Below are 27,421 nucleotides of genomic sequence, written 5' to 3'. Positions count from 1 at the left end.
TTTCAGGCACAAAATATAGGGAGGGTGCTTGAAAACTTCAAAAACAAAAAAAAAAATTACCCGTCTTTTCAGGGTGTCCAGCATCAGCAATAGATGACTTTTGGTAGACTTTTGTTTCATAATTATGAATCTATGAGTGTGGTATTTAGGTAGGGCGATGAGATTGTGGGATGGATACATTGACATTAGGAGTCAAGTTCATAAAGAACAAATGTCAAAAGCAATGTCAAAGGTAAAATGGCAGGTTAAGAAGGATTCAGATGGTGGCATTGCCTCCTGGAGGCTCTGTGGCAGGATCCTTCCTAAACCTCAGCTTCTTCATCTGTAAAACAGAGATTCCAGTGGAGCCAGCACCACAGTGGTCCAGAGGATGAGATAACTAAAGTATGTCAAGCCTTAGCACAGTGCTTAGTTCTCAAGTACTTGAGAAACAAGAAGAAAGGGGTAAGTCTTTGTTACTAAAAAGAGGGTGACTTCATACAAGGGATCATTCCTTTTCTTCAAAGAAAACATTAAATCCACAATAGCTGTAGCTCATCCATGCATACAGAAATCTGTGCCCAAGAAACACATACTGAACATACACAGTAAAGAGCAATAGAAGTAGAAATCTGCAAAGAATTTATATTTAAACCTCTAAGGATCTATATAAAAGATAACGTGAATAATAGAATTCAGTTTTATTAATTCCAGGCAAGTTCTAATGATCATAACAATATATTTTCAAATCATATGGATGATATTAAAACATAAAGCATAAACTGAAGTTGTGCAGTTAACTGAGTGTGGTACCACTCCTACCTGGGGGCATTGAAAAATGGGGGTGGGAAGAAGAGTTGGATGCAGGCAGTGACCAGGGATGTGAAATGTTCTGTAATACATGGTAGGGTCCCCATGCAAAAAATAATGCCCTCACCCAAAACATGGCAAATAGGCTCTTCTTTAAGGTCATGAAGTTCCACTTACCATCACTCTGAGCTTAATCTTCAGGACATTATATGAGTGTGTGTGAGTACATGTGTCTACCAACATTATCCCATGCCGTATTTAAATTTCACTAGCCCAAGCCCAGAGTCCATATGAAATGTACAAAGAGACTCTAATAGGCACTGATTAGTAAGAATAATCTACAAAGCAGAAAATCTGGCAGATATTTAAGAGATACATGTATCCACCTTATTACGTAGAGTCAAGTTCCTGCTGTAAACGAATTAGCATGTCAAAAAAAAAACTGCCTGTTGCAATTTGGTATGAAATATAATTGAAAACATCATTGCATTTCCACCCAGGGGGGTATGTGACTTATGTATTTTAAAGGAGTAGAGAAACAAGTGAAAAAAGACGTAACAATAGCAGGGACTTCTAAAATTATATATGGATAAAAGTGGGAAAAGGAGATCAAAAGTTACCGAGAGCTAGAAAATAAATGAACAAAGTATCAATTGAACTATGGAAATTCACATACAAGGGGCTACAGTTAAAAGGGACCTCAGTAGCCACAGGGACTATCTAATTCATCTCTGGACCATGAGGGCCTGCCACAGCACCTAGCATATTGGAAGTACTCAATAAATGCTTGTGGAAAGGATGCATGGATGGATGGATGGATGGATGGATGGATGGATGGATGGATGGATAGAAATGCAACTTCAAGATCTGGTTCTACAGTATTATATATGAAGCAATTGAGACTCAGATAAAATTCAGTGACTTGCTGAAGATTATTCATTCACTGAGCCTCACATTCTGATGTTACATATGTCAGATGCTATGCAGATGATTAGGGAAGGGCAGGACTGAGATTAAACTGACGCCCCCCCTACATCCTAATCCAGGCTTTTTGCACTGTATGGGGATGTCTCCCAAAATAATTATTACAGCGATTTAATAAAGAAGGGAGAAAGTTAGTTACAATTTTCAGCTTAGAAATTCACAGGCAAAAAAGGCTGAAGGGAAATAATCACACTAATAGTGATGCAAGGATGTAATTGGAAAGGAAAAAATGGAGAGAAATTAAAAACACAAACAGATTTAATCAGGGTCCTGATAAAGTGATAAAGTAATCAATAAGGCAAATCAAAGATAAATGATTAGAGATTTAAAACCTCAGCCTATTGGAAAAACCTGAGGGAAAAGATTTTGAATTTTTTTTATTTCTTCCAAAAGATCCTATTTGACATACTTTTTAATCTAAATGACTGAAGATTCCGAATTTGGAAAGGCAGACACATATCTATTTCTCATATAACCCTCTACACTTCTTGACACACAGCACTGCAACACTCATCTGGTTCCAAAGCAGACGGCTTGGCCCTCTGTTATCAAGAGCGCTATCACTGTTCTGGCCCAGAGAGCTAAGTTGTCTTATACGTAGGTCTTAGCCAAAGCTCAGAGGAAAGAAGTGATATTTGGTGAGTCTACAGGATGTGGTCTCCAGTCACTTTTTAGGTACTAAGTTACATCTTGGGATAATGTCAGACGCTGGAAGATGCCGTATTTAAACTTCACTAGCCCAAGCCCGTATTCACCTCCACAGTTTAATACCTTAATGTTTCTTAAAATTTGAGGGATCTTAGAACGACCCCTTTACAAATCTGCTGAAAAACTGGATCTGTTTCTGGGAAAAACTGTACATACCTACATATCTAAAATGTGTATGTGGTTTCGGTCTCTCCTGTCCACAGTCTCTCCTGCTTTGAAGGGATCCCCTAACAAGTTTTTTCCTAGAGGTCACTGGTAACAACCATCGGATAACATGCTTATCACTTGGGTGATAAAATACTCTGTACCCCAAACTCTGATGACATGCAATTTACCTATATAACGAACCTGCACATGTACCCCTGAACCTAAAATAAAAAGTTGTAAAAACTAATAATACAAGTAAAAGAGATTTTTGCATGTGTTATAAATCTCTTCAGGAGGACCTTCCACTATGCTTTCAAGAGAATTGTCTTGAAGAATTTAGCATCCCTCTGAATTCCCAAAAAAACTCTGTGCTTTTCAAGGTGCTTTTGAGGAAGAAGGATGATGCTTCAACTGTCTTTTGTGCTCTGACTTCTAGGAAGTTCATTATCACATCATATCCTCAACCAAATAATTAACACTTGACATTGGCATTTTCTTCTGTCTTTGTTTTTAAATTTTATTGTTGTTTGTTAATTTTATTGTTTTTGTCTTTGTTATACGTATTGTCTCGGTTCTCCATTTCCTCCCTCTCCCTGCGAATAAAAGAGACGCATAGATTTTATTCTTTTGTTCTACTTTTTCATGAACGTTTCTTCTACATATATCTGATATATATGGAAAAAAGAATTACTGCCTATATATGCAGAACTTGTAACTCACAGGATTTCTAAACTAAAAGACTTTTCTTAATAGGTGTGAAGTGAAATTCTGCAAGTAGCTGCATCCAGGAACTTCAGAGTTAAACCAGTATCTCAGTATAATCTGTCGCTGCTATAGTTTCCTTTCTTTGACCTCCAAACCTTATATTGAAATTTGACCCCCAATGTTGAAGGCGGAGCCTAATGGGAGGTGTCTGGGTCATGGGGGCAGATCCCTCATGAATAGCTTGGTCATCAATGAGTGAGTTCTCACTCTGTTAGTTTCTGGGAGAGCTGGTGGTTAAAAAGAGTGTGCCATGTCCCTTCTCTCTCTTTTTGCTTCCTCTCTCTCCAGTGATCTGCCCACGCCAGCTCCCCTTCATTTTCTGCCATGAGTGGAAGCAGTCTGAGGCCCTCACCAGAAGCAGATGCTGGCACTATGCTTCTTAGACAGCCTGCAAAGCTGTGAGCCAAAGAATTCTCTTTTCTTTATAAAGGACCAGCCTCAGGTATTCCTCTATAGCAACGCAAACAGACTAAGACACTCGTGCTTCCTTTCATTAGCTATTTCAAGCTCAAAAATTACGAGACTGTTCCAAAAATTAGGGCAGGATCTTGTCATTGTGAACTTACAACTTTTCTGTCTGAAGCAAAAGGTCCTAACCCCAAACCGTAATTTGAAAGGTGCCTCTACTCCAACTTCATTACCCTTCAACTGCCTCTTCTCTGCCTCCCACTCCCCTCTTACTCACCAAAAGACAAATGAGTTTAGGCTGGGCATGGTTAACCATCGTTCTCAGAGAAACAAAATCCTGCTGTTTGGTATTCTCACTGAGAATCCCTTCACTTAGCTTATGGATCCCCCTCCACAGATTCCTGACAGCTCACTGGGCCAGGGAACCAGCCAGATTTTTTAGCTACATCTGCAGTATCTTTTCTACTCCGGCAGCTGGCATAAGGTGGGAAAATTCATTAACATGCTAATGATGTCCTACTTAAAATTCTAGCCCTGATTATTCTGTGATTAAATCTCTCCCCTTGACGTCGGTTTCCTTTATAGCTGAGTTACAGTGCGAAATCAACAATATTAATAAAGTGCAATACAGATTACCAATTTATACACAAGGGATGGTAGAAAACAGTTGCGCAAATCTGAGGGCTCTTTTTTTCTTGAAAAGTAGTTATAGGCCTGGCGCGGTGGCTCATGCTTATAATCCCAGCACTTTGGAAGGCCTAAGCGGGTGGATCACCTGAGGTCAGGAGTTTGAGACCAGCCTGGCCAACATGGTGAAACCCCATCACTACTAAAAAAAATACAAAAATTAGCTGAGCATAGTGGTGGACACCTATAATCCCAGCTACCTGGGAGGCTGAGGCAGGAGAATCGCTTGAACCTGGGAGGCAGAGATTGCAGTGAGCAGAGATCGCACCATTACACTCTAGCCTGGGTGACAAGAGCAAAACTCCGTTTCAAAAAAAAAAAAAGAAAAAAGAAAAAAAAAGCAGATGTAGTGAACTATAAAAGTTGCTGATTTTTTTCATTCCACCCTTCTTTAAATAAACACACACATTGGAATCCACAATAATTAAATGTTTATAGTTAATTTCCATAAATACTCAAGGCTTGGAAGATAAATTTAGCTTTTCCTTCTATTTCACTGCACTTAACATTGCTCAGAATTCAAATGCATTCTCCTGAAGTCTCAAGAACAGCTGACAGGAGTTAAAGCACACTTCTTTATCATCTCTTTATAGAGATTATGTCTTGGTGACAAAAGCCAATGGATTCAGTGATGAGATCTCTCTCCCTTTGCCCTTGAGTACCTTGGCATATTTCAGTTCCTTTTCTATCACCATATTATTCTATCTGCTGACACTCCAAACTGAAAGTCCGACTCAGACAACTCAAACATCTTCCAAGAAAGACAAACTTATCACTACCCTCATTAATTTGGAAAATGAATAAAGAAGCAGCAGATTCAAGGTCTGGATCTGCAATCTAAAATGTAGGAAGAGAGGACTCATGTGTCATTTTAACATCTGGCCCCAGTAAGTGAACAAATATCGATGGTATAGTATATTTACTATTTTAGAAGACATCATGCTGGATACCAAAGCAGTACAGTGAAACCTAAGGACGATGTTCTGACCTCAGTGGACTCATAATCTAGCCAGAGACACAAGATACAATGATATTTTAAGTGATGCATGCACCAAATTCATCTCAGGTGCATCATGAGAGATACACTTCACATCATTAAGAGGTCTCTGTATGAGAGACACTACTCATTGTTCCCTAAGACTGCAAATCTCCCCTTTTGCTATGGAAACAGAATTCAGTACTTCAGCAGGGCACACTGCTGCCCAGGGTAAGGACAGCTCCCAGCCCCTCTTGCAAGTAGCTGTTACCATATAACAAGGTTAAGGTCACAGGGATGTGGCCGTAGCAGAGACGTGTGCAGATTTCTCAAAGGGCATGTAAAGGGGAAAGGTGAGCTCTCTTCCTTCTTCCTTTTTATCTGACTGGACTTGGACATGCATGTGGCTGGGTCAGCTGGGTTGGACTGAATGGCACAAGTTGTGGGTCAGAGAAGAACAAAATAGAAGAGTCTGAATTCCTGACAATCAGGGTGGCTTGATTATACGTCAGTTGCCCTTTTCCCCTGAACGCTGCATTCCACAACCACTGTTGGAAATCAAAATCTTTTTTAAGAATACTACATATTGCTCATTTCTTAAATGGTTTCATTCTCTAAGGCTAAAATGAGTCATGGTACATGCATGCATATGTGTATGTGCGTAAGCACACTCTCCTTTGTACTTTCCCTACATTTAAACTTGAACCCACAGCTCCCTCTGAATTTTTAATTCCCAAAACACAAAAATAGCTGAATATGGACTTTGGCCCAGTTTTATCATATTTTAATAAATAAAAGCTTCAATATATTGAAGAGTTCATTATTTATTTGTTTCCCACACTCTCAACCCTAGATTATTAATTTGGTTCACCTAAAGCCCACTCACCTCAAATTGGTTAAAAAAAATTAAGCATTTGTAAATCAATGTATAGGGAAAAGGGTGGCTGATCCAGCAAAATCCAAGTGTAAAAACATAAAGAGAAGCTTCACAACAGTAATGAGCCATCTGCAATTTAGAATCATCCATAGTAGCAATCTCTCATTCCATTTGTTTATGTTTTATTCATCATTGTGAAAATACTTAGTGAAGTGACAATGATGAGATTCAAAAAAAACTGCACGGTTCTTTTTTTAAAAAGCGATATTAATGGCTTTCAAGGCTCAACTATTCAAATGAAAATATTGCTGGACTAAATTTGCTCAAATTCACTTCCTCTTTATTTTTGGATATAATATATTCTTCATTTTGTGACAAAAAGTTATGTGGTGATAACATGAGAAATGTTGTAGTTTCCATTGTTCATACATTTAAAAACTCAATAGCAGAAACCTACTTAAAATGTACAGTCCTCATTCCTATCACGACAGAGTAAACCAGGCTGTGGTGTCTCGGGTGAGCATGTTGTCATTCCTTAGTACTATAGTTATTTAGGCTCAAACATACTGTCTGTAGTTACATATACGGCAAAAACAAGGCTTGACCTTTAAGAATGAAAAGAAAAAAAGATAAATACTGAGTTGTTAAGTCAACTTAAGGGTATTCATTACAAAGAAGACAGAATAACTACTGAACATACTCTTTGATTCAAATATCTCTGTGAAGAAACCTCTCTCTACATAAATTGATAGACATTTAAAAAAAAAATTTATTCATCCCGAATTGATGCACTTAACTTCAGCTAGCGGATTTTATATTTCTCAATCTAGCTTATAACTACTACTCTTCATTTACTTCAATTTACGGAATATTTACAAAAGCCCTATTTCAAATCTGGTTCCCATCAGCCCCGCTCTTTTCTTATGTCTTCTTAAATAAGCATACTTTGTAAAATATAGCTGTTTATTCATATATATTTCATTCAATTTTTTTAGTAAATAACATTTATTTAGGAACCATGGTATGCTGTAAATTACCCCTGACTTTTAGTTTCTAGGGGCAATGGAAAGGCACACACACACATACACACACACACACACACACACACACACTCACTCTCCAGGATCTTTGTAAATTAATCTGTACCAATCTGCCTAGGAGACAGATTTTATTCTTGTCATTTTACTGGCGCAGAAACAGGTTCCAGTATTTAATAAAGATTAAATCTGAATTTGCTTTTAATGATTTTATTCTGTATATTAGAAACTGAATCATCAGAAATTCCTTACATGTTTTAAGAAATAAGTTTTTACTATCTCAATTTGCACTGAACCAGCACCTTCTGAGACCATCCCTCTGGGTGCAAATCTCAGAGTAACCTGTTACTCTTAACAACTGGAAAAGGAAAGAACTCAGGACACTTGAACTCCTCTGACCAGCAGACACTTTGGCTAAGGCAGCATTCACATCTTCGACATCATCTTGCCTGGGGAAAGCAGCTCTCAGAAAAGCGCACACATAGAAGAGCCACTTTGTGGTCTTTCCTCAATTTTCTCAGATCAGCCTGATTTAGTCTATGATTGTGCAGACTAGGAGACTGAGCCAAGAGACAAAAGGGAAGATAATTGTCACACAAAGAAAATGCTCAAGACCTTGCCAAGGGAGAGACTGCCCTAAATAATAACAAGGCTATTAGCAAATGCAGGGTGGGACGGGGAACAGAAAAAGGAAAGATGTCATATGTGAATACGAAAACAAAAGCTGACAAGTAATTCCATTCAGTTTGCCAAGGCGCCTGCCAAAAACGTCCCCAAGGAAAAGGGCCATGTGCTCCGTGACGCTCTTCACAGTGACGTTCACATAAAGCACAGAACATCCTGCCCGGCCACAAAACACAACAAATATCAACATCTCGCCGAGGAACAGTTGTGCACTACCTACCATAGGCAGTCTCCTGGTGCTCCACTTCTCTTCTCAGTCTGTCGTAATCTTCTTTAACACTTCCCAGCTTTTTGACATTCCTGGAACTCAACACCAACAGCTTGCTGAGGAGTCCCTCCAGCCCTTCTCTCTCTGATGTTAATGATCTAATCTCCTCGGTGAGGTCTTTAGCTGTACAGAAATGGTTTCCTACAGCACATTGTGGGAGAGAAGGAGGGAAAACAAGCTTTACAGCATCCGCACACATGGAAGATCTAGCAGCAGCTAATGTACATTCACAGCATGGGCAAAGAAACAGAACTTTGAGATCATGTACAACTTCCTTAGCAGTCCTCTGGGGAAAGAACCTGGAAAAATACTGCCCTCCTTAAACTGGAAAAATCACCAGTCTTTTTTATCACCTTATTCTTGTTATGTCTGTTTTAGGAGTTCCATTGGCTAAGCCATGTCCCGTGAAATATGATGACACAAAAATGTCCCAGTGGAATCCAGAGGAACCACAATGTGTCACTCCATTCAAATAATATACAAATGTCAAAGAGATGACATATTATAGCAGTGTGGAAGGGGACTGGGCCATATAATCAGAGTTGACCTAAATTAAATTCCTCCCGTTACTCAAATTGCATGACCTGGAGCAAGAAAATTAGCACATCTGGGGCAAATTTCTTATAAAATATGATTGCAATAACACCTGACTCATAGGTAGTTACAAGAATAAACAAGGAATTCTGTCAAGCACTGAGCAAAATATATGGTAAATTAAATGTAGCAAGGTTGCAGCATACAAGGTCAATATACAAAAATCAATCTTATGTCTAAATATCAACAACAAAAAACTAGAAGATGATTTTTTTAAAAAATACAATTTACAAACTATTTTAAAACTCAAAATACTGACGGATACTTTTTTTAAATATGTGCAAGAGCTCTACAGTAAAAACTATTTTTCAAAAACTGCTGAGACAAAGACAAATAATTTAAAAGATTAAATTATTATACATACACTGGAGGTTCAATATTGGTAATATTTCAGTTTTCCCCACATTGATTCATTGATTTAATACCATTTCAATCAAAATTTTATGAGGCTGTTTTGTAGAAATGTGTGTGCTTATTCTAAAACGTTGAAGAGTGAGCCGGGCATGGTGGCTCACACCTGTAATCCCAGCACTTTGGGAGGCTGAGGTGGGTGGACCCCTTGAGGTCGGGCATTCAAGACCAGCCTGGCTAACGTGGCAAAACCCTATCTCTACTAAAAATACAAAAATTAGTGGCACAGTGGCAAGCACCTGTAATCCCAGCTACTAAAGAGGCTGAGGCAGGAGAATCGCTTAAACCCGGGAGGTAGAGGTTGCAGTGAGCTGAGATCTTGCCACTGCACTCCAGCTTGGGCAATGGAATAAGACTCCACTTCTAAATAAATAAAAAAATAAATGAAGAAAATGTAGAAGAATGAGCCCATGAGTTTGAAGCTGTAGTACACTATGATTGCACGATTGCCTGGGCAACATAGCAAGGCCCCATCTTGAAGAAGAAGGAGGAGGAGGAGGAGAAGGAGGGAGGGAGGAAAGGAAGGAGAAGAAGAAGATGATGAAGAAGAAGAATAGGAAGAAAGAAGAGAAGCAGCAGAAGAAGCAGCAGAAACAAGAAGAAGAAGAGGAAGAAGGAGGAGGAGGAAGAGGAGGAGGAGGAAGAAGAAGAAGAGAGGAGAGAGAGGAAGAGGGGGAGAAGGAGAAAGAGGAGGAGGGGGAGGAAGAGGAGGAGGAGTGGTCTAGGTAAACCAAAGCAATCCTTAAAAAGTTAGTCTAAGACTAAGGCTAAAGCCACTATAAATCAAGGTCATATGGCATTGCATATAGATGGACAAATAGATCAATGGAATAGAATAAACAGTCCAGGAGTGGATTTACACATATACAGCCAACCAAAGTGCCAAAGCAAGTCAATAAGGAAAAGAAAGTATTTCAACAAATGGTGCTGGAACAACTAGCTATCCACATGGGAAAAATATTAACCTTGATTCATACCTCAAACCATATAAAAATTTAACTAAAGGTGGATCACAGGCCCAAATGTAAAAGTTAAAACTATAAAGCTTCTACAAAAAAAAAATAATAATAATATTTTATTGACTTTGGAGTAGGCAAGAACTTCAGATAAGATACAGAAAATACTATTTAAAAAAGGATAAATGGGCTTTATCAAAATTAAAAACTCCTCATCAAAAGACATCACTAAAAAAATGAGAAGACAAGTCACAGACTTGAAGAAAATCATTGCAATATGTCTAACTGACAAAGAAGTTGAATACTACAACTCGACAATTAAAACACAAATGGTGCCATTGAAAAACAGGCAAATGAGCCAGGTGCGGGGGCTCACGCCTGTAATCCAAGCACTTTGGGAGTCCAAGGTGGGCAGATCACGAGGTCAGGAGATGGAGACCATCCTGGCTAACACAGTGAAACCCCATCTCTACCAAAAATACAAAAAATTAGCCGGGCGTGGTGGTGGGTGCCTGGAGTCCCAGCTACTCGGGAGGCTGAGGCAGGAGAATGGTGTGAACCCGGGAGGCGGAGCTTGCAGTGAGCCCAGATCATGCCATTGCACTCCAGCCTGGGTAACAGAGCGAGACTCCATTAGGAAGGAAAAAAAAAAAAAAAAAAACAGGCAAATGACTTAACAGGCATTTTACAAAGTAAGACACACAAACGGCCAATAAGCACATGAAAAAGCATTTGACATCATTAATCATTAAGAAAAGAAAAATTAAAACCATAATGATTCCACTACAAGCCCACTCAAATGTTTCAAATTAACTCAACTAAAAATGTCAACATTCACAAGGGTATGGAGCAACTGGAACTCGCACACATGTAAAATGGTCCCTTCAAGAAAAGTTCTGCCAGTTTCTCATAAGGTTAAATGTATACCTACCCTTCAATCCAACAATTCTACTTCTAGGCATTTACACAAAAGAAATGAAAACACGTCATCAAAAATATTTGCACTCAAATAAATGTTCATAGTGTCTTTATGCCTGAGAGCCAGTCCCAAACTGGAAGCAACCTAAATGTGCATTAGCAGGAAAATGCAAAAAGAATAATAGAGCAACGCAATGAAAGACTACTCAGCAATAAAAAGAAACAAACCCTTCATGCCTGCAGCAACATGTATGTGTTGTTGGTTTTTTGTTTGTTTTTTTTTTTTAGATGGAGTTTTGCTCTTGTTGCCCAGGCTGGAGTGCAGTGGCGCAATCTCAGCTCATTGCAACCTCCGCCTTCTGGTTTCAAACGATTCTCCTGCCTCAGCCTCCCAGATAGCTGGGATTACAAGTGTCCACCACCACGCCCAGCTAATTTTTGTATTTTTTAGTAGCGACAGGGTTTCACCATGTTGGCCAGGCTGGTCTCAAACTCCAGACCTCGTGATCCGCCCACCTCGGCCTCCCAAAGTGCTGGGATTACAGGCATGAGCCACCGCGCCCTGCCAACATGTATGTGTCTTTACAAAAGATGCAAAAGAGTAGTGCCACATGATTCCATTAAGTTTTAGAACAGGCAAAATTAATCTATGGTAGAAGGTATCAGAATAAAGGAGGGATGATAATGACTGGGATAATACAGGGTGTTGTTTCTTGAGTGATGAAAATGTTCTGTTTCTTGATTGGGCTGTCTGTAACATAGGTGTCAAAATTCAAGATCTGTAAACACTTAAGACCTGTGCATTTCATTGAATGTAAACCATACCTCAATTAAAAAGAGGAAAAATTAGGAAATTTTAAAGTATGAACACTGAACAATAAATTACTAAATATATAACATTAATGAGTGCCCCACAAATTAGTGTTAGAAAACCCCACTATGTTTTCTAAGAATTTATAGTAACTATAATCACAATAATAGCTACAAACTTTCTCACCTTTGAATGTCATCACAACTTTAGGAAATAGGTTATAGCTTATATTATTATTACTATCATTATTATTATTTTACATTTTAACATCTCTGAAACAGGGATGTGCCCTACAATCGCCATCAGCTAGGAAGTAGCAGGATGCAGTGGTTATAACTGGATTGTTTTCCTGGCCCTGGCTGACCATCTGCAACCCCCTGGTGTTTCAATGTACAAACTATTTTAGGACCATCTGCATACTGGCTGTTGCCTGAAAATCTTGTGTTGATGTGGATTTGTAAGACTGGGAAAGCACCAGCATTCAAAACTTGAGGAAAGGTGTTAGCAGTTTGGCAGACAATCCTACAGAAAACAGTTTATTCTTGGGGGAGAAAAAGTTGCCTCCCAACAACGTCAGGGGTTCAGAGGATGATGATGTGTGGGGAAACACGAACCTCGACAACTTTGAGTCCAAATGTGCTTCAGAAGACTCAGACTGAACAAGAAGACGCCTAGGAAAACCTTAACCAATTTATTCTCCTTTTTAATAGGTGATATGTGATTTTTCAAAAGCCTAAATACATCTAAAAGAGCTATATCCGTAAGTATAAGATAAAAATTCTAAACCATAGAAAGCACTGTTACTGTTTAATTGACAGCAATGTTTCTTTCTTTGTAATATATAAAATAACGGGTGCTTTTTATGTTCACTGATATTCATATTGTTATCTCTTTTTACAGCTGGGAAAATGGAAATCTGGAGAACTAAAATATCTTGCTGAAGATCACGGTGCAGTAAACCATAGGACAAGTTTCCAGCTGGAACATCACCCCAGAACCCCTCCTCTTAAGCATAAATTATGTTGCTAACTTCTTTATTGTTACTTAGTAGGCAGATTTCAAACTGACACAAATGTTGAAAATGATACAAAATGTTTTCCCACCTTAAGGGCATTCTGAAGCCTAGCACATATCATCTGTCACTGAAGTCTATAGTTTCCAATGCCATGATTTTATAAAGACCCTATTGAGACTCATGGGTTTGTCTCTCACTGTTTTACGCAACATGGCAAACACAAAAGAGAACAAGTACTGCTCCTGCTCTCCAGGAAGTTACCACAAAATAAAGGGAGAAGGTGCCTTCCAAAGAAAAAGCAAACACTAGAAGAGGTCAGAGGAGAAGAGAGATTATTCCAGGACAGACTGAGGCAGATTTCGGGAGGGAAGAATATAAGAGTCCCAAAAGAAGAAATAGGAGTCCTGGTTAGAGAGCATTGGGCAGGGGGCAGGAGGTGAGACTAAACTCACAAGGAAGTTGCTTCAAAACAACAGTGCCCCAAATGCCACGCTGCTGGGTTGGACCCACTTAGGAAAAACCCGAAAAGTCCACAGGAGAGCAGACCGCACTTGCATGAGCTTCAAGTTGTAAACAGTAACACAAATAAAACTTTTCCTGGATCGGTAATTTCCATCCTGAACAACGGCCAAGTCAAGGAAGCTGAGGATCGAGCCCCATACCACATGCCACAAAGAACCTCAAGGGACCCCACGCTCTGGCGAGCTCGCGGGAGGACCAGCACGGAGGTGTGACTGTGTTGGAGCAGGGTGGCCACATGTACAATGTTGTACTTTCCAAAGTTCCTCCTTAGGCTGTGCTTATGAAGTCCCAACATGTCTTCTGGGCTGTGTTTTCAATGAAGAGAGTTAATAAAAAGTGGGATGGGCACCAACTATGCCTCCAGAGACACCAGGCAGAATATGCCACAGCGTGCCCTTTCCTCCTGTGAACAGTCAGAAAAAAAGATCTCCAAAAACAAATTGGAAGAGACTACATATACAGAGCGAGTGCCGGTACAAAAGTTTTGCTGGAAATACATCCCCTAATCCCTTGCAACCCATTGCAAGCTCTAGAGACCAGTGCCCTTGGTAAAACATAGGAGAGATCATTAATTAAAGCCTGGGCCCTTTCTTTGATCCTGAGGAATAAGGCTTGGGAAAATGTACAGTGATAAAAGCAAACGTTTTAAAAGAGCAGAATGAGTGTGAATTCCCAAAGAGACCGTTCATATCAAAACCCAAGCCATGATAAAATGCTACAATGCCCTTGATTAAAATTTTATAGGTATTTTGACCTCAGATCTAAGCCTATGAGGCTTAGACCAGACCTTGCTTGATGCAGACCTCTCTGACTGCTGAAATTGGTCAGGAGCTTAGTGATGAAAATTTGGAAAGTCAATGCCGATACCTGAAGAAAGTCCCATCAGAGATCCGTGACCTGAAACTTCATAACTTTCATGGGCCCTTTCTAAATGCCACAGAAGGATGTGTGTGGACAAGAATATGCCACCTATGGCATCCCAATACACCTGTGCCTGCCTGCTCTTCAACAAGGGAATGAAACCTGGGTATTCTCATAGTTTTTTAAAGCACTTGTCAACATATTTTATTCTGCAAATAACACAATTTAAATCCCTAGGCATATGCCGAAGCTGACTTTACCCACTCTGTTCTAACAGTTACTTGGCCTCTCTGAATTCAAATATCAGCCAGGTGTAGTGGCTCAACCTGTAATTACAGCACTTTGGGAAGCCAAGATGGGAAGATTGCTTGAGGAGTTGGAGACCATCCTGGGCAATATAGCAAGACCCCCATCTCTACAGAAAAATTTAAAAATTAGCCAGGCATGGTGGTATGTACCTTTAGTCCTAGCTACTTGGGGAGGTTGAGGTGAGAAGATCACTTGAGCCCAGGAGCTTGAGGTGGGAGTGAGTCATGATTATACCACTGCATTCTAGCCTGGGCAACACAGCAAGACCCCATCCCTTAAAAAAAAAATACCTATCCTCTGTACTTCATAGTACCTGGGGCATTTTGAACAGTTCTTCCTTCACCTGAGGTCATTATTTGAGAGTCCAATTTTAGAGATTACAATGCTCTCATTACATGGATTGTCTCATTTAATCTTCCCAACAATCCAGGAAGGGGAGTCTCTTAATGATTGTCCTTGATTTCCGGTTAAAAAACTTAGACCCAGAGGTGACCTTGTGAAGGTCACAAAGTTTCAGAGTTCTAGGATACCATGCAAGGTTGCTGAACTTGAACTTGGTTATTCTGATCTCACGTCAATAAGTGACTTAGTTAATACCTGGACAGGAATCATCACTAAAGTGAGAGAGCACATGGCGGGGGGGGGGGGGGGGGGGGGTGTGATGAATCCTGTGCCCACGTGGCCCCTTTCACCTGCCCTGTCCTCAGGCCTCTCACCTGGGGTACCCCTCACACACATGGCACTTGCCTGAACCCATGGACATTTCAGTTTGTAACGATCCTCCTAAGATTGTCTACTTTCACCTATCCACATTTGAACTACACTTATTTAGTGGAAAAAAAGAAATGAAGCCAGTGCTGAGAATAATCAAACTCCAGAAATAGTAGAGTGCTGTATAATTTGTCTTACATGACACCAGATCTTTCAAGGAACTGTAAGCTCAAGTGCACAGTTAAGCCAGATCAAGATCTACCCCTTGTATTTCAGAGCCTTCCCTTGGCGAGGTCAAGGATATCCACTGTGAGCTTGGGCTGGCTGAACCAAAGCGCAACTGAGGCAGCCAACAAGCCCCAGCCAACTGCTCCCCTCCCCACCCCTCTTCTTCCTGGCGGTCCCTTCAGCTAGATTCTGCCATTTTCTGTCAGGGCTGTGCATTTCTTCCAGTCACCATGACTTCCTGAGACAGCCAAAAGCATTTCCGGTGAGCAGAGCCCCACGGCTGGCTTTGCACATTGAACATTTCAGATGGCCACATATTTCATAGAATACAAGGGGAAGATAACACTGGACACACAAAACTTTCCAACTGCTTGAGAAAATTTGGTGCCTAGTGACAGGCTAAATAGACAACCAGACAACAGCCAGGCCATATCAAAAGGTGGAACTCTGATCCACAAGGTGCAGCAACTTTCCCAGAAAACAATATCCCTACCTACAAAAAGCAACCCTGGAAGCCGGCCTGCTGTAAGACCTGCTGGAAGCCAAATTGCTGTCTAGTAACTCTCCAGGAAGTTAAATAATAATTTCTGTAACAATTGGCCCAAAATGTTCAGGACTGGATTAATAACTGATGGCTTCCCTAATTTTTGTCCCCAATTCCAACTTAGAACCCACCAGAGAAAGCCAAATATGCTCCCGTAACCAAGCACACAGGATGTTCGCTTCTAGTGAGCCGCCTCTAGCTTCCCCTCATCGATAACCTCCAATCAGGGCGCATCTGAAGACTTCACCTTTTTCCACTATAAAGCTTTCCCACTCGTCTGCCCACCTTTGAGTCTCTGCCAAATTGCAGGTGATGGTATCTGACTCCCTTGCTGTAGCAAGCTCTGCATAACAGCTTTTGCTTATTCTCATTGGATAGGTCTTCATTGCTTTTCACACCGGATAGGCATCATCTTTGAAAACGTCTTTATTGGGTCTCTTGTCTCCCTCCTCCAGTCACTGATCTAAATCACAGACTTTTTTAGAAAGAGGGAAAATAGTAAAGAAAGAAAGCAACTGACTTGATGCTCCCAGCCACTGTCTGTATCCTGAATTTTGTTTTTCTGCCATATGTCAAGTGGCCTCTCCTGGACCATCGTCACTGCTTCTCCTGCTTCCTTGCAGCTGCAGACACAGGAGCGCTCTGTAGGTCTGGCCTTGAGCCTCCACCCACCCCGGTACAGGGCCAGCCCCTGCTGTTCTGAATCAGTGCAGTGACCACTTAAAACACAGTGAGTGTCCATGCCTCTGTGATCTGAACTGCTCTTTCCAGTTCCATACAATGTTAAGAATCCACTTAAGAATGTTTAATCATTCAATAGTTTTTCTTAGCATATAATAAAAAAGTGATTTAAATACAACCTATTTTATTTTAGATTATATCATTGGGGTTATTTTACAAAGTTACCTTTAAATACTATTGCAAATAAAATTAATAACAAGCAAAATTCTTATTCTTCCTTGTTTGACAACTGACATGGTCCGTTTAATTTCCTTTAAATTAATTATGCAAGAAAAGGATATTTTCTCAAGAAAATTTAAGATGATATCTATTTATTGGTTGGGTGCCAAATATTCATTCAGAAGATGAAAATTTAAATCCTTGTTTCTCAATTTAAGGAAAAAACTACTTTCATTACTTGATGTGTGAAATTCACCCATTTTGTGTTTATCTAGAAAATCTAGTTTATTGTTTAAACGTTCTTATTTTCCCCAAAATCATCAGTTAGGAGAGAAGATTTCAAGCTGCCATTCAAATACAATTGTGTGCAATGAATACATTTCGGGTATAGATAGTTTTTACTCTCTATAAATGAAACGCCAAATTGGACAGAACCATCCTTTTTTTTTTTTTTTTTTTTTTTTCCTAAGGCTTTTGGAGTATCAGAGACATCCTCTTATGTTATTTTAAAATAAAAAATTTTTTGAGCTGTTTGCTTCTTGGAAACAGATAACAAGGGGGCAGGTGAGATAAAAAAAAAAAAAAAAAAAGTATCCAAACTGAGGTGAGACCCAAAGATGGCCAATCTAATAACCAGGCAGAGGTCTCTGCCTGTCCTGGGAAGGCTCCCTCGTTGGCCAGAGGAGCCTACTTGTTGGGCTGCCAACTGGTTCCTATAAATTCTAAGGCAATTAGAATCATGTAGTGACTCTAACGGGAATGAGACAGCTGCCCAGGCATTAGAAGAAAACCACACCCAATGGCTCAAGCCAGCGGCAAGAGATAAAAACTTAGAGGCATCTCCCCTGACTAGCAGACTGGGCTCCCTGCTTCCCCTCTGCTTCCTTTAAACAGATCATTCACACATTTGCCTGAAAACTTACAGTGACCCAGACCCTATTCCCTATACACACTGCCAGTTGTCGTGTGTCTTGTTTCTCTCTCTCTGCATGATGCTTCATTCCTATCTGGAGTGGCCCAGGGACAAAGGACTGCCCTCCCGTCTCTCTGTGCCCTCCCTGCCCAGGATCCATAAATTACACTTTTTGAATGTGTTCCCTACTGTGGTGTATATTGCATTTGCACCTTCCATCTGAAGAACCAGGGGATGCCCCAAGCCAGGTTTTACCTGGGACGCCCAAGAGAGCACAAGGTTGGGCTCCCAGCGCCAGAGCAATGGGCAGGTGGGCATAAACTGAACACAGGAAAGGCAAGAGCCACAAAGACATATAAACAAGTTTCCCAGGCAAGGAGCCCCTGGTCACAGGTCAGACAACTAGGCATTGCATCTTCCAGGTAGAAGCAGCATCCTATGAAAGGCACGCAGTAAACACCATGTCCATCTCCCCTTCATTTCTCCTTAGGGCCGGTTGCTAGCTGTTCTGGGACTGGAACCTCAGTTTAGCTGGGGGCTCTCAGAACAGACAGCTAGATGAATTAAACAAGGAAGCCTCTCAGCCTCAGGCACATCTTCTAGGACAAGGAGAAGGCCAGGGGAGAGTAAGATCAGCGATCCTACAAGACGTGCTTCCAGGCCAAGGCCAGGCTGCAGTTGCAAGTACTTACCCAAGGTGCACATTGGGCCTAGAGCTTCACATGGGTGTGCAAAGATGTGACTCAAAAGTCCATCTGCCAGAAGTGAGCAGGGCAGGCCAGCTCTCCTCTCACTGGTACAGCGGTTCTAGCCCTCACAGAACATTAAAACCACGTGGAAACTGTTTATGACGGTTCCCATATTCAGGAACAATCCCTAGAGATTCTGACGGAAGGAATTTGGTGCTGCATGGGTACCAGTATTTTTTAATTTCCCCAGATGATCCTAACATGCAGTCTGAGTGAAAAACACAAATTTGACAGCTACACAAATTTAGAGCTTCTCTAAAACATACAGGGTATAATACCGGGCCCATCCACTGGAAGTGCTTCTGTCGGGAATGCAAAGAAAAAAGAAAAAGATGGCCAACATCTACCATTTTAAAGGGATTCCAGCAAGCATATTATAAAATGCAGGGCTGCCTCTGGCATCTGGAAGCAGCTTGGGTGCCCTGGATATAATTCTCTTTTAAAAGCTTTTTCACAGCGTTTGCAGACTACTTAAGACTGGCCTTCATCTTGTGCCAAAATAGCAGGGCTGTGTTTGTTTAGCTTCAAGATTTTCAGGTCCAGTTGATTAAAAAAGGTGAGTGAGAAGCCTGCCAACACACAATGGGGCTGTCACCCAGGCAGCTGCTGCTGCTGGCTTCCAGCGTCCAGAAGCTGGAACATCGGCCAGCTCCAATCACCTGGCAGAGGATGGATCCGATGAGCAGGAGGACTGGGGCTTAAAACCAGACATACCCACTGGAGTCAGGGCAGGCGACGAAAAGCCTGACAAGTGAAGGAGGTATGAAAACGACAGATTTCTAGGGATCAGCAACCAACCAATGAGGGTTAATTTTTTGAAAAATAAATACTTCTACTGGCTGTCTTTTCAGTGCCAGGCATTAAACAAAGTGGAAGAAAAAAATTTCAGGGTGACTCAACAGATGGACCAGATCAATAATAAGGGGTAATTCGAGCAGGACAAGCCTGGAGCGGGAAGTGCATGTAGGATGCCAACATTAGAGCAGCCAGGCATCAGAGAGCCAGCCTTGACTACTCACGGGGCCTCAGGGCCTGAGCCTTCGTCCGAGGGCAAGGGAGTGGCCGGGGCTTGGCTGGCCCCGTTCCAGATGAGGACTGCGATACTAGCCAGGTCAATGAGCACCGATAGAGGTAGGGCCCAACGTAGGAGTGTGTCTCAGAATGGTGCAGACCCACAGTCCAACACACAGGAAGGATGCTTGTTGCTAAGTCTTAGACACGGGAACTGGAGGAGGCTTGAGGGCCCCCAGCAGTGGGAAGGCAGGCATGGCATGCAGACGGTGGATGCAGACTCAAGACACCAACTCTCATCGCTCCAGGTCGGTGGTTTGGAAAGTCCCAGCCCATTCTAGAGAAGGAAACAGGCCCACGTTTCTGATGGGGATGGGTAGTAGCCACAGAGCACAAGTCAGCCCCACCCACCACACACTTGCTGTAGTGCCACACTCTCGGTCCTAGAGGGCACCAATGCTTTCCCTTCGCTCTGCCCCAGGGTCAAAGCCATCAACTCCTGGGCAGGGGGCGGGAGCGTTCAGTGAGAGCAGCACAGAGGTTAAGGAGCTGCTCTTTTTTGAGATCTTCACTCTCGCTTCCTTTCCAGGCAGTCAGTTGAGCAAGGTGGGTCTGGGGCTTCATCTTGGGAGAAGAGGCCTTTCACCCTTGAGCCCTGCAGGACCTCAGTTTGTCCCAGGGCAAACCTCCTACAGTGGGCAGTTAGGTCAGACCTGCTCCAGGCCTCGGAAGACTCTCTTCTCCTTGGCTTCTCTTACTGCACTGGATCCAGCCAGGACATTGATCAGACCTCCAGGGCCCAGGTTAAAAATATGTGGCCCAGCTCTAGCAGAGAAGCCAGCAGGTCTCCCAGGCTCTTGAACTCAGAGCTGAAAACCAAACAAAAAAATGAATCCTCCCCATTGACAAGTGGCCCAGCCTGGTTGGCCAGGCAGGAGAGTGCACAAGCACTGAGGCCAAAGCTGCCTTGTAATAAGAGGTACGCTGGCCGGGAACCCGCAGCACCGAGTGTCACCTGGTCAGAGAGACACCTGCTGGCTGGGTCTCCCTCAACTCAGACGCATGGCTAACAATCGCTAGCTAAGCATGTATTCACTCTTGGAAAGAGATGTCACATTCGCATATTTATTATCTCATGTATTAATATACTGATGTAACACATTATTCTAATTCACTACCTCACTTAATTCTTACAACAACCTAATGTGACAGGCAATATTATTATTAGCTCCATTTTATAGATGAAGAAACAAGACCTGAAAGGGTTAAATAACTTGCTCAAGATCATTCAGCCAAGTCATGATAAAGCTGCACTTGAACACATGCGTCTCAGATTCCAAAGCCCAAGTTTCTCTCTACTACCTGTATGGCCCCTGCACTCAAACACTGAGAAATCTGTCTGCGCTGGTGAGTTTCTCACTCCAAGTCAGTATGGATAGAGCTCACGGCTGTACTCTCCTTCTCTAGTGATATGGTTTGGATCTGTGTCCCATCCAAGTCTCACGTTGAAATGTAATCCTCAGTGCTGGAGGTGGGACCCGATGGAAGGTGATTGTCTCATAGGGGCGGTTTCTCATTAATGATTTAGCCCCATCCCTCTTGGTGATGTTGTTGTGATAGTGAGTTATCGCAAGGTCTGGCTATTTAGAATTATGTGGCCCCTCCCCCACCCCCTCCTCCTGCTCTGGCTATGTGAAGTGCTGGTTTCCCCTTCACCTTCCGCCATGATTGCAAGTTTCCCGAGGCCTCTCCAGAAGCTAAGCAGATGCTGCCATGCTTCCTGTACAATCTGCAGAATCATGAGCCAATTAAACCTCCTTTCTTTGTAAATTACCCAGTCGCAGGTATTTCTTTACAGCAGTGTGAGAACTGACTGATATCTAGGAAGGACAGTAACAACAGAATCCACTTTTGCTATCGGCTTTAAACCAAACTATTCTCTGCGGAACAGGAAAATTGAAGCAGGAAGAGAGAATGGAAAGAAAAGAGGTGACTAAAGCACATTTAAGGTGTGTACAGGTCAGTGAAAAGGGAGAGAAACTATGGGCTTTCTAAATTACTTTTGTTAATGTGTATTACACCACACTCAACTGGATACATCAGTATCATCATGGTTCTTCTAAAAATCAATAATTACCTATCTGTAGTAGATTTCCTATACTAGCCTACTTTTCTTCCTTTTTTCATTTCTAACATCTTAGTTAATTCCATGACTCCTGAGGTCTTACCACATCCACCCCTCTGTGTACAACATGGCTGGATCACGCTTCCCAAAGTCTGGTTTTAGTCATTCAGTACTCCTCTAAAACATTGTAATGGCTCCCTAAAATGCTCTTATCCTTAGCCTACCATTCAGAGCTCTGTGTATCCTGGTCCTAACCGACTTTGAAGAGCTACCACAATACTAATCCTATACCTGGGCCAATCTAGACTGCTCTTCCTTCTGAAGAAATAGTTGTGCTTTTCCTCCACACTCAGCCCAGGCATATCTAGCTCCACTCCACTGTGGCCAATGGGACAACACAGCTATCAAAAAAGAAGAGACATTGAGCCAGGATGCCTATAATCCCAGTGACTCCAGAGGCTAAGGCGGAAGGATGGCTTGAGTCCAGGCATTCAAGGCTGCAGTGAACTATGATCTCACCTCTGCACTCCAGCCTGGGTAACAGAGCAAGACCTTGTCTAAAAAAAAAAAAAAAAAAAAAAAGGAAGGGGGATCTTGTCCTGTTCTCTACTGCATCCTCAGTGCCCAGAACCAGATCTGGCACTTCGTAGATGCTCAATGATATTTTTCTTTTCAGTAAATAAATGGAACAGGCCATTTCCTCTGACTGAAAAGCTTTCTGTCCAGCTCTTCAGTTCTCAAAATCCTTCTGTCTCAGTAAGCCCTGTGTCACTTTTTAGAACATGGCACTGAAACTCTGACACATCTCTCACTGAGACTTGTCATAATGGCCCTTCCCTTGAATCAGTGCACCAGGAATGCTGGACCAATAAAACACAATGGAAGTAACACTGCAGTGGTTATAAAAATATGCCCACCAAATTCTTTAATACTCCTCCTTTGGGGTAAAACCTGTTTCCTTCCCCTTCCCTGTGGGCTGAACTTAGTGACTTGCTTCTATTCACTAAGCAGAAGTGATGCTGTGTGACTTTGAAGGCTAAGTCCTAACAAGGCACTGTGGTTTCTGTCTTATTTGCTCTCTCTCCCTCAGATCACTGGCTCTGAGGAAATCAGCTGCTATGTTGCAAGAGGTCCTATGGCACAGCTCTTGTGGCAAGGAACTGAAGCCGTCTGTTAACAACACATGCATGAGCCTGGAAGCAGATCTTTCAGTCCCAGCCAAGCCTTTAGATGACTGCAGCTCCAAAGTGTGTCTTAACAGCAACCTCATGAGACCCTGAGTCAGAGCCATCCAGCTAATTCACTCTGGACTCCTGTCTCTCAGAGACTGTGAGAGATAAAGGTTTGTTGTTTCAGGCTATGAAGTTTGGGGAGCCACACATTAATAGAGATGTATGCCAGTTTCTGAATTCAGACCTTAAGAATAAGAAATTTCCATTTCCTTTCTCTTGGGACACTCGCTCTTGGAACCTAGCAGCCATGTTGTAAGGAAGCCAAGCTGCCTATAGAGAGGCCCACAGAGACAGCACTCAACAGCCAGACCATATGTATGCACCATATTTGGTGTGGATTCTCCCACCAAATATGGGAGCCACCCCAGTTGAGCCACCCCAGCTGTCCCTGCCAAGCCCTGCCCAAATTGTATTTCCATGGGCAAAATAAATAACTGGTCATATTTTAAGTCACAACATCTTGAGATGATTTATTATGCAGCAGTAGACAATGAAAACAGATTTTGGTATCTGGATATGGAATGCTGTTGTAAAAATATCCTAAAATCAAGGCATTGGTTTGGGGACGTGGTAGTAGGCAGAAGCCTCATGGGCCTCAGTGAAGGATGAAAAAAAGTAAGAAAAATATATCAGAAGCTAGAAAAAAAATATCCTTGTAGTGGCAAAAAAGTCATTGAGTTACCAACTGAGGCAATATAAAAAAGCGTCCTTAATAATTGTAATTATATATCCAAGGAGATTTCCAGGCAGAATACAGAAGTGCCCACTGACCTCCTGTCACTGCCTGTGATGAAATGCAGGAGAAGAGAGATGAATTAAAGAATAAACTGTTACATGTAAAGGAGCTAGATCTGACCAGGTTTGAAAATGAAACTAATTTCTTATTCCTGCTCTCTGCAAATGGCGAATAATTCTCAAATTAAGAAAGGGCCTCAGGCCATAGATCAAAGTCAGGATGGATGTATTAGTCCTTTCTCACACTACTCTAAAGATACCACCTGAGATTGGGTAATTTATAAAGAAAATAGGTTTAGTTGGCTCACAGTTCTGCATGGCTAGGGAGGCCTCAGGAAACTTACAATCATGGCAGAAGGCAAGGGGAAAGCAAGGCACCTTCTTCACAAGGTGGCGAGAAGAATGAATGCAGGAAGAACTACCAAACACTTGTTAAACCATCAGCTCTCAAGAGAACTCACTCACTATCATGAGAACAGCATGGGGGAAACCACCCTCATGATCCAAACACCTCCCACCAGGTCCCTCCCTTGAATGTGGGGATTACAATTTGAGATGAGATTTGGGTGGGGACACAGAGCCAAACCATATCATTCGGTCTACAAATCTAAGAGAGAGAATCATAGAAACTTGAAGACAGACAAAAGACCCCCTAAGAATCTTAACGACATCTCTCAAGATCCTCTCCATTCAACAGGGGTTTTAAGAATCTTACCTAATGGAGTGAAGGTTTGCCCATTCTGAAGGTATCGAAATAGGAGGAAACAGAAATAGCATTATATGCAGGAGTTGCAAAAAAATGTCAACCACCTTATCACCAGTATCACCCATTGACAGAAGGGCCCGTCCACCAAAGAGCATACAGTGCAATCAGAAAATAGTGAGGTCAAAAGGTCAGTTACCAGGAGGGTTAATTCAGGTCATCCTTCAACAGATCAGGCCTTACCAATTTTCTCAGCTGACCAAAGAGCTAAAACAGGAAACCTACCCCATATGCAATATGCCATCTTAGGCATTTTCCCTGGAGTCTGAAGAGAGATTGTTCACACTGGAGTGAGGCTATCTCTGCTGCCTGAATTATACATTTCTTCCCTCGGGCTTAATACAGACTCATCCACCTGTATTCCTGGGAAAGATATATTGATTAAGAAAAGCAAAAACCCTAACTCAGAAGCAAGACTGTGTTCAATCTTCTTTTTTTTTCTCTTAGCAAATGGGCTCATAATTTCAAGTAAATGGCATGTGAAGCTGTTAAGAGCCAAGCCCCACATTCGCACTGCCATGTTCTACGGGTTGTAAATAATACGCGTGACTGCACCAGGGACCAAATTGCTCATTAGCTGCCAACATTAGTTGTTTAATGATCTGAGGAGCAGAAGCTGCCAATTATTGTATTCCTTCTTAAAATACCATTTAAAACCCACACATGTAATTATTATACCTTTTCGTTAAATTTTCATGATTCTTTTGAAGCTGATGAGCTATGGGTCCATTCAACCTACAAAACTCAGAGAACTTTTTGAAGCTGTCATTATGTAACTGGGTTAAATATCCGTATATAATACACCAACAGAGGGCCTGGACTTTAGCCCCAGATCAGCCACTGCTGAGCTAATTGAGTGACCTTAACCAAAGGACACATCCCGCAGCCTCAACCTCCCCATCAGTCCATTCGGATCACGGTCTCTCTCCCATCTACCTAATACAGCAATTGTGAAAATAAAATAACAAATACAGAGGAGTGTTTGAATGCACTATTCAAATGATAGGATAAGATACTGTTTTCAGAGACTCTTGTTTTCAAGCTACTAATTAATGGAAAAATAATTCCTTAATAACTGCCAGACTAAGAGGGAGCATAATCCTTTGGGGATTCGCCAAGTTTCTGTGACTAGATTTTTAAACCGAGGACATCCATTTGTCTCATGCTACCATCCTTCCCCCACAGGAAGGGTCTGAGCACACCCAATAATCCTCATTCAGTGTTTACAGATACACAATACTACATACACATCTGCTAGAATCATATGGCACACAGAGTACATTCAGTCTCTAAACTCTTCAAGAAACAGGAACTGGAAGTCCCAAATGCGGTACTCAGATAAACAACTTGTGCTATATTATGTGTACGTTAGTGAAACTCCCCAGAAAAGCTTTCAGATGTCTGAGAATGACATAATAACCGTGGAATGTTCATCGAGGGCAAAACACGGTGCGCTGGTGGCTGTCATTATTTTAGTTGGACAGCTTCAACATCTCCTACACTGCCAGTTACCTGATATGGCATGCATTTTGGCTTCAAGCAAGGCTGGTAGTTGGGTTTCAATATCGTTAACTTTCTTCCTCAGGGTGCTGCAGAATTTCTCACTCATACACACCTAGGGGGAGAGAAATGGCCAGGAATCATCATTTATTCAGCTAAAAATCAGAAGGCAGTAGAACAGCCAGGTCAGAGATTTCTGGATTTGTAAGTAATTAAAAGGGGTGATGAAGAGTAATTGGAGGATAATGCTCAAAAAGCAAGAAATGGAAAAAGAAAGACAAGGAAGAGAGGGAGGGAGGGAGGGAGGGAGGGAGGGAGGGAGGGAGGGAGGGAGGAAGGAAGGAAGGAAGGAAGGAAGGAAGGAAGGAAGGAAGGAAGGAAGGAAGGAAGGAAGGAAGGAAGGAAGGAGAGAGAGAGGAAGGAAGGGAGGAAGGAAGTCAGGGAGGGATGGAAAAGAAAAGAAGGGAGGGAGGGAAGAAGGGAGAGAGGAAGGGAGAAGGAAGAAAGGGAGGGAGGGAGGAAGAAACAGGGAAGAAGGGAAGGAAGGAAGGGAAGGGATGGGAAGGAGGGAAATGGAAGAAAAAGAACAAAAATAAAGTGAGCAATGGTGTATTCCAAGCATATGCCCATCACCCACACTCAATTACAAAACCGATAGGAGCTAATCCAACAGAGAGCAACCACAAGTTAACATCATTGCATCACTCCTGCCTCCTGCCTTCTCCAGACCTTTGCCGAATCCTCCTGTCTGCATCACTTTCGTAGCCCCAGGTGGTTTGGCTCAGACTCTGCTCAGTCGCTGCCTGGGAGGAAAGGCCTTGCTGATCACCCACCCAAAATAGCAGCCTCCCTTGGCCCTCCCTCCGCTTGATGTTTTTCCACAGCTTCCGCTCAGATGACACACTATGTACTTCCATTCCTTTGTTTCCACATTGTCTGTCTGCTGGGATACGAGCTTATGTGAGCAGGGACTTTGCTCTGTGCCTGGCACATAGTATGCAGTGAATAAAGATACGGCCATTGAGATGAAGGTCAAAGCTGCAAGCTAAATTTAATTACTAGTATTAATAGACACTGTTTAGGGAAACTTTGAAGGCAGATAGATACTTGCTGGCAAGTCAGATTTGAAAAATAGACAAGTAATTCTCAGTGAGGTTTGAGGGTTTTATCATGTATTTTCCCATAACATTCCAAACACATCCTACAGTTTTTTTCTTTGGTTTTTCAAAAACAGCAAAAATCTTAAATCTTAATTTCTTTTTCCAAATGTCTTTAGGTTATCT

The 27,421-nt window shown here is 41.9% G+C and overlaps 1 protein-coding gene across 7 annotated transcripts in view; it reads right to left on the bottom strand.

Annotated features, from left to right (window-relative positions):
- DISC1 (DISC1 scaffold protein) overlaps nt 1-27,421 on the bottom strand; it is a 403,406-nt gene that overhangs the window by 200,718 nt on the left and 175,267 nt on the right. For 6 of the 7 annotated variants that reach the window (XM_025386838.1, XM_025386847.1, XM_025386853.1 and 3 more), the window contains 2 exons: nt 26,151-26,253; nt 8,283-8,471 (listed from right to left, as the gene is read on the bottom strand). The exons of the other annotated variant lie outside the window; for it this stretch is intronic. In XM_025386838.1, coding sequence (XP_025242623.1) covers nt 8,283-8,471; nt 26,151-26,253 — 292 coding nt within the window. The remainder of the gene's footprint in view (nt 1-8,282; nt 8,472-26,150; nt 26,254-27,421) is intronic. 7 annotated transcript variants of the gene reach the window in all.

This window comes from Theropithecus gelada, chromosome 1, assembly GCF_003255815.1.
Source record: "Theropithecus gelada isolate Dixy chromosome 1, Tgel_1.0, whole genome shotgun sequence".
Lineage (NCBI taxonomy): Eukaryota > Metazoa > Chordata > Mammalia > Primates > Cercopithecidae > Theropithecus > Theropithecus gelada.
Note: the sequence above shows the minus strand (reverse complement) of the source record. Positions and strands in the feature narration are given on the sequence as shown.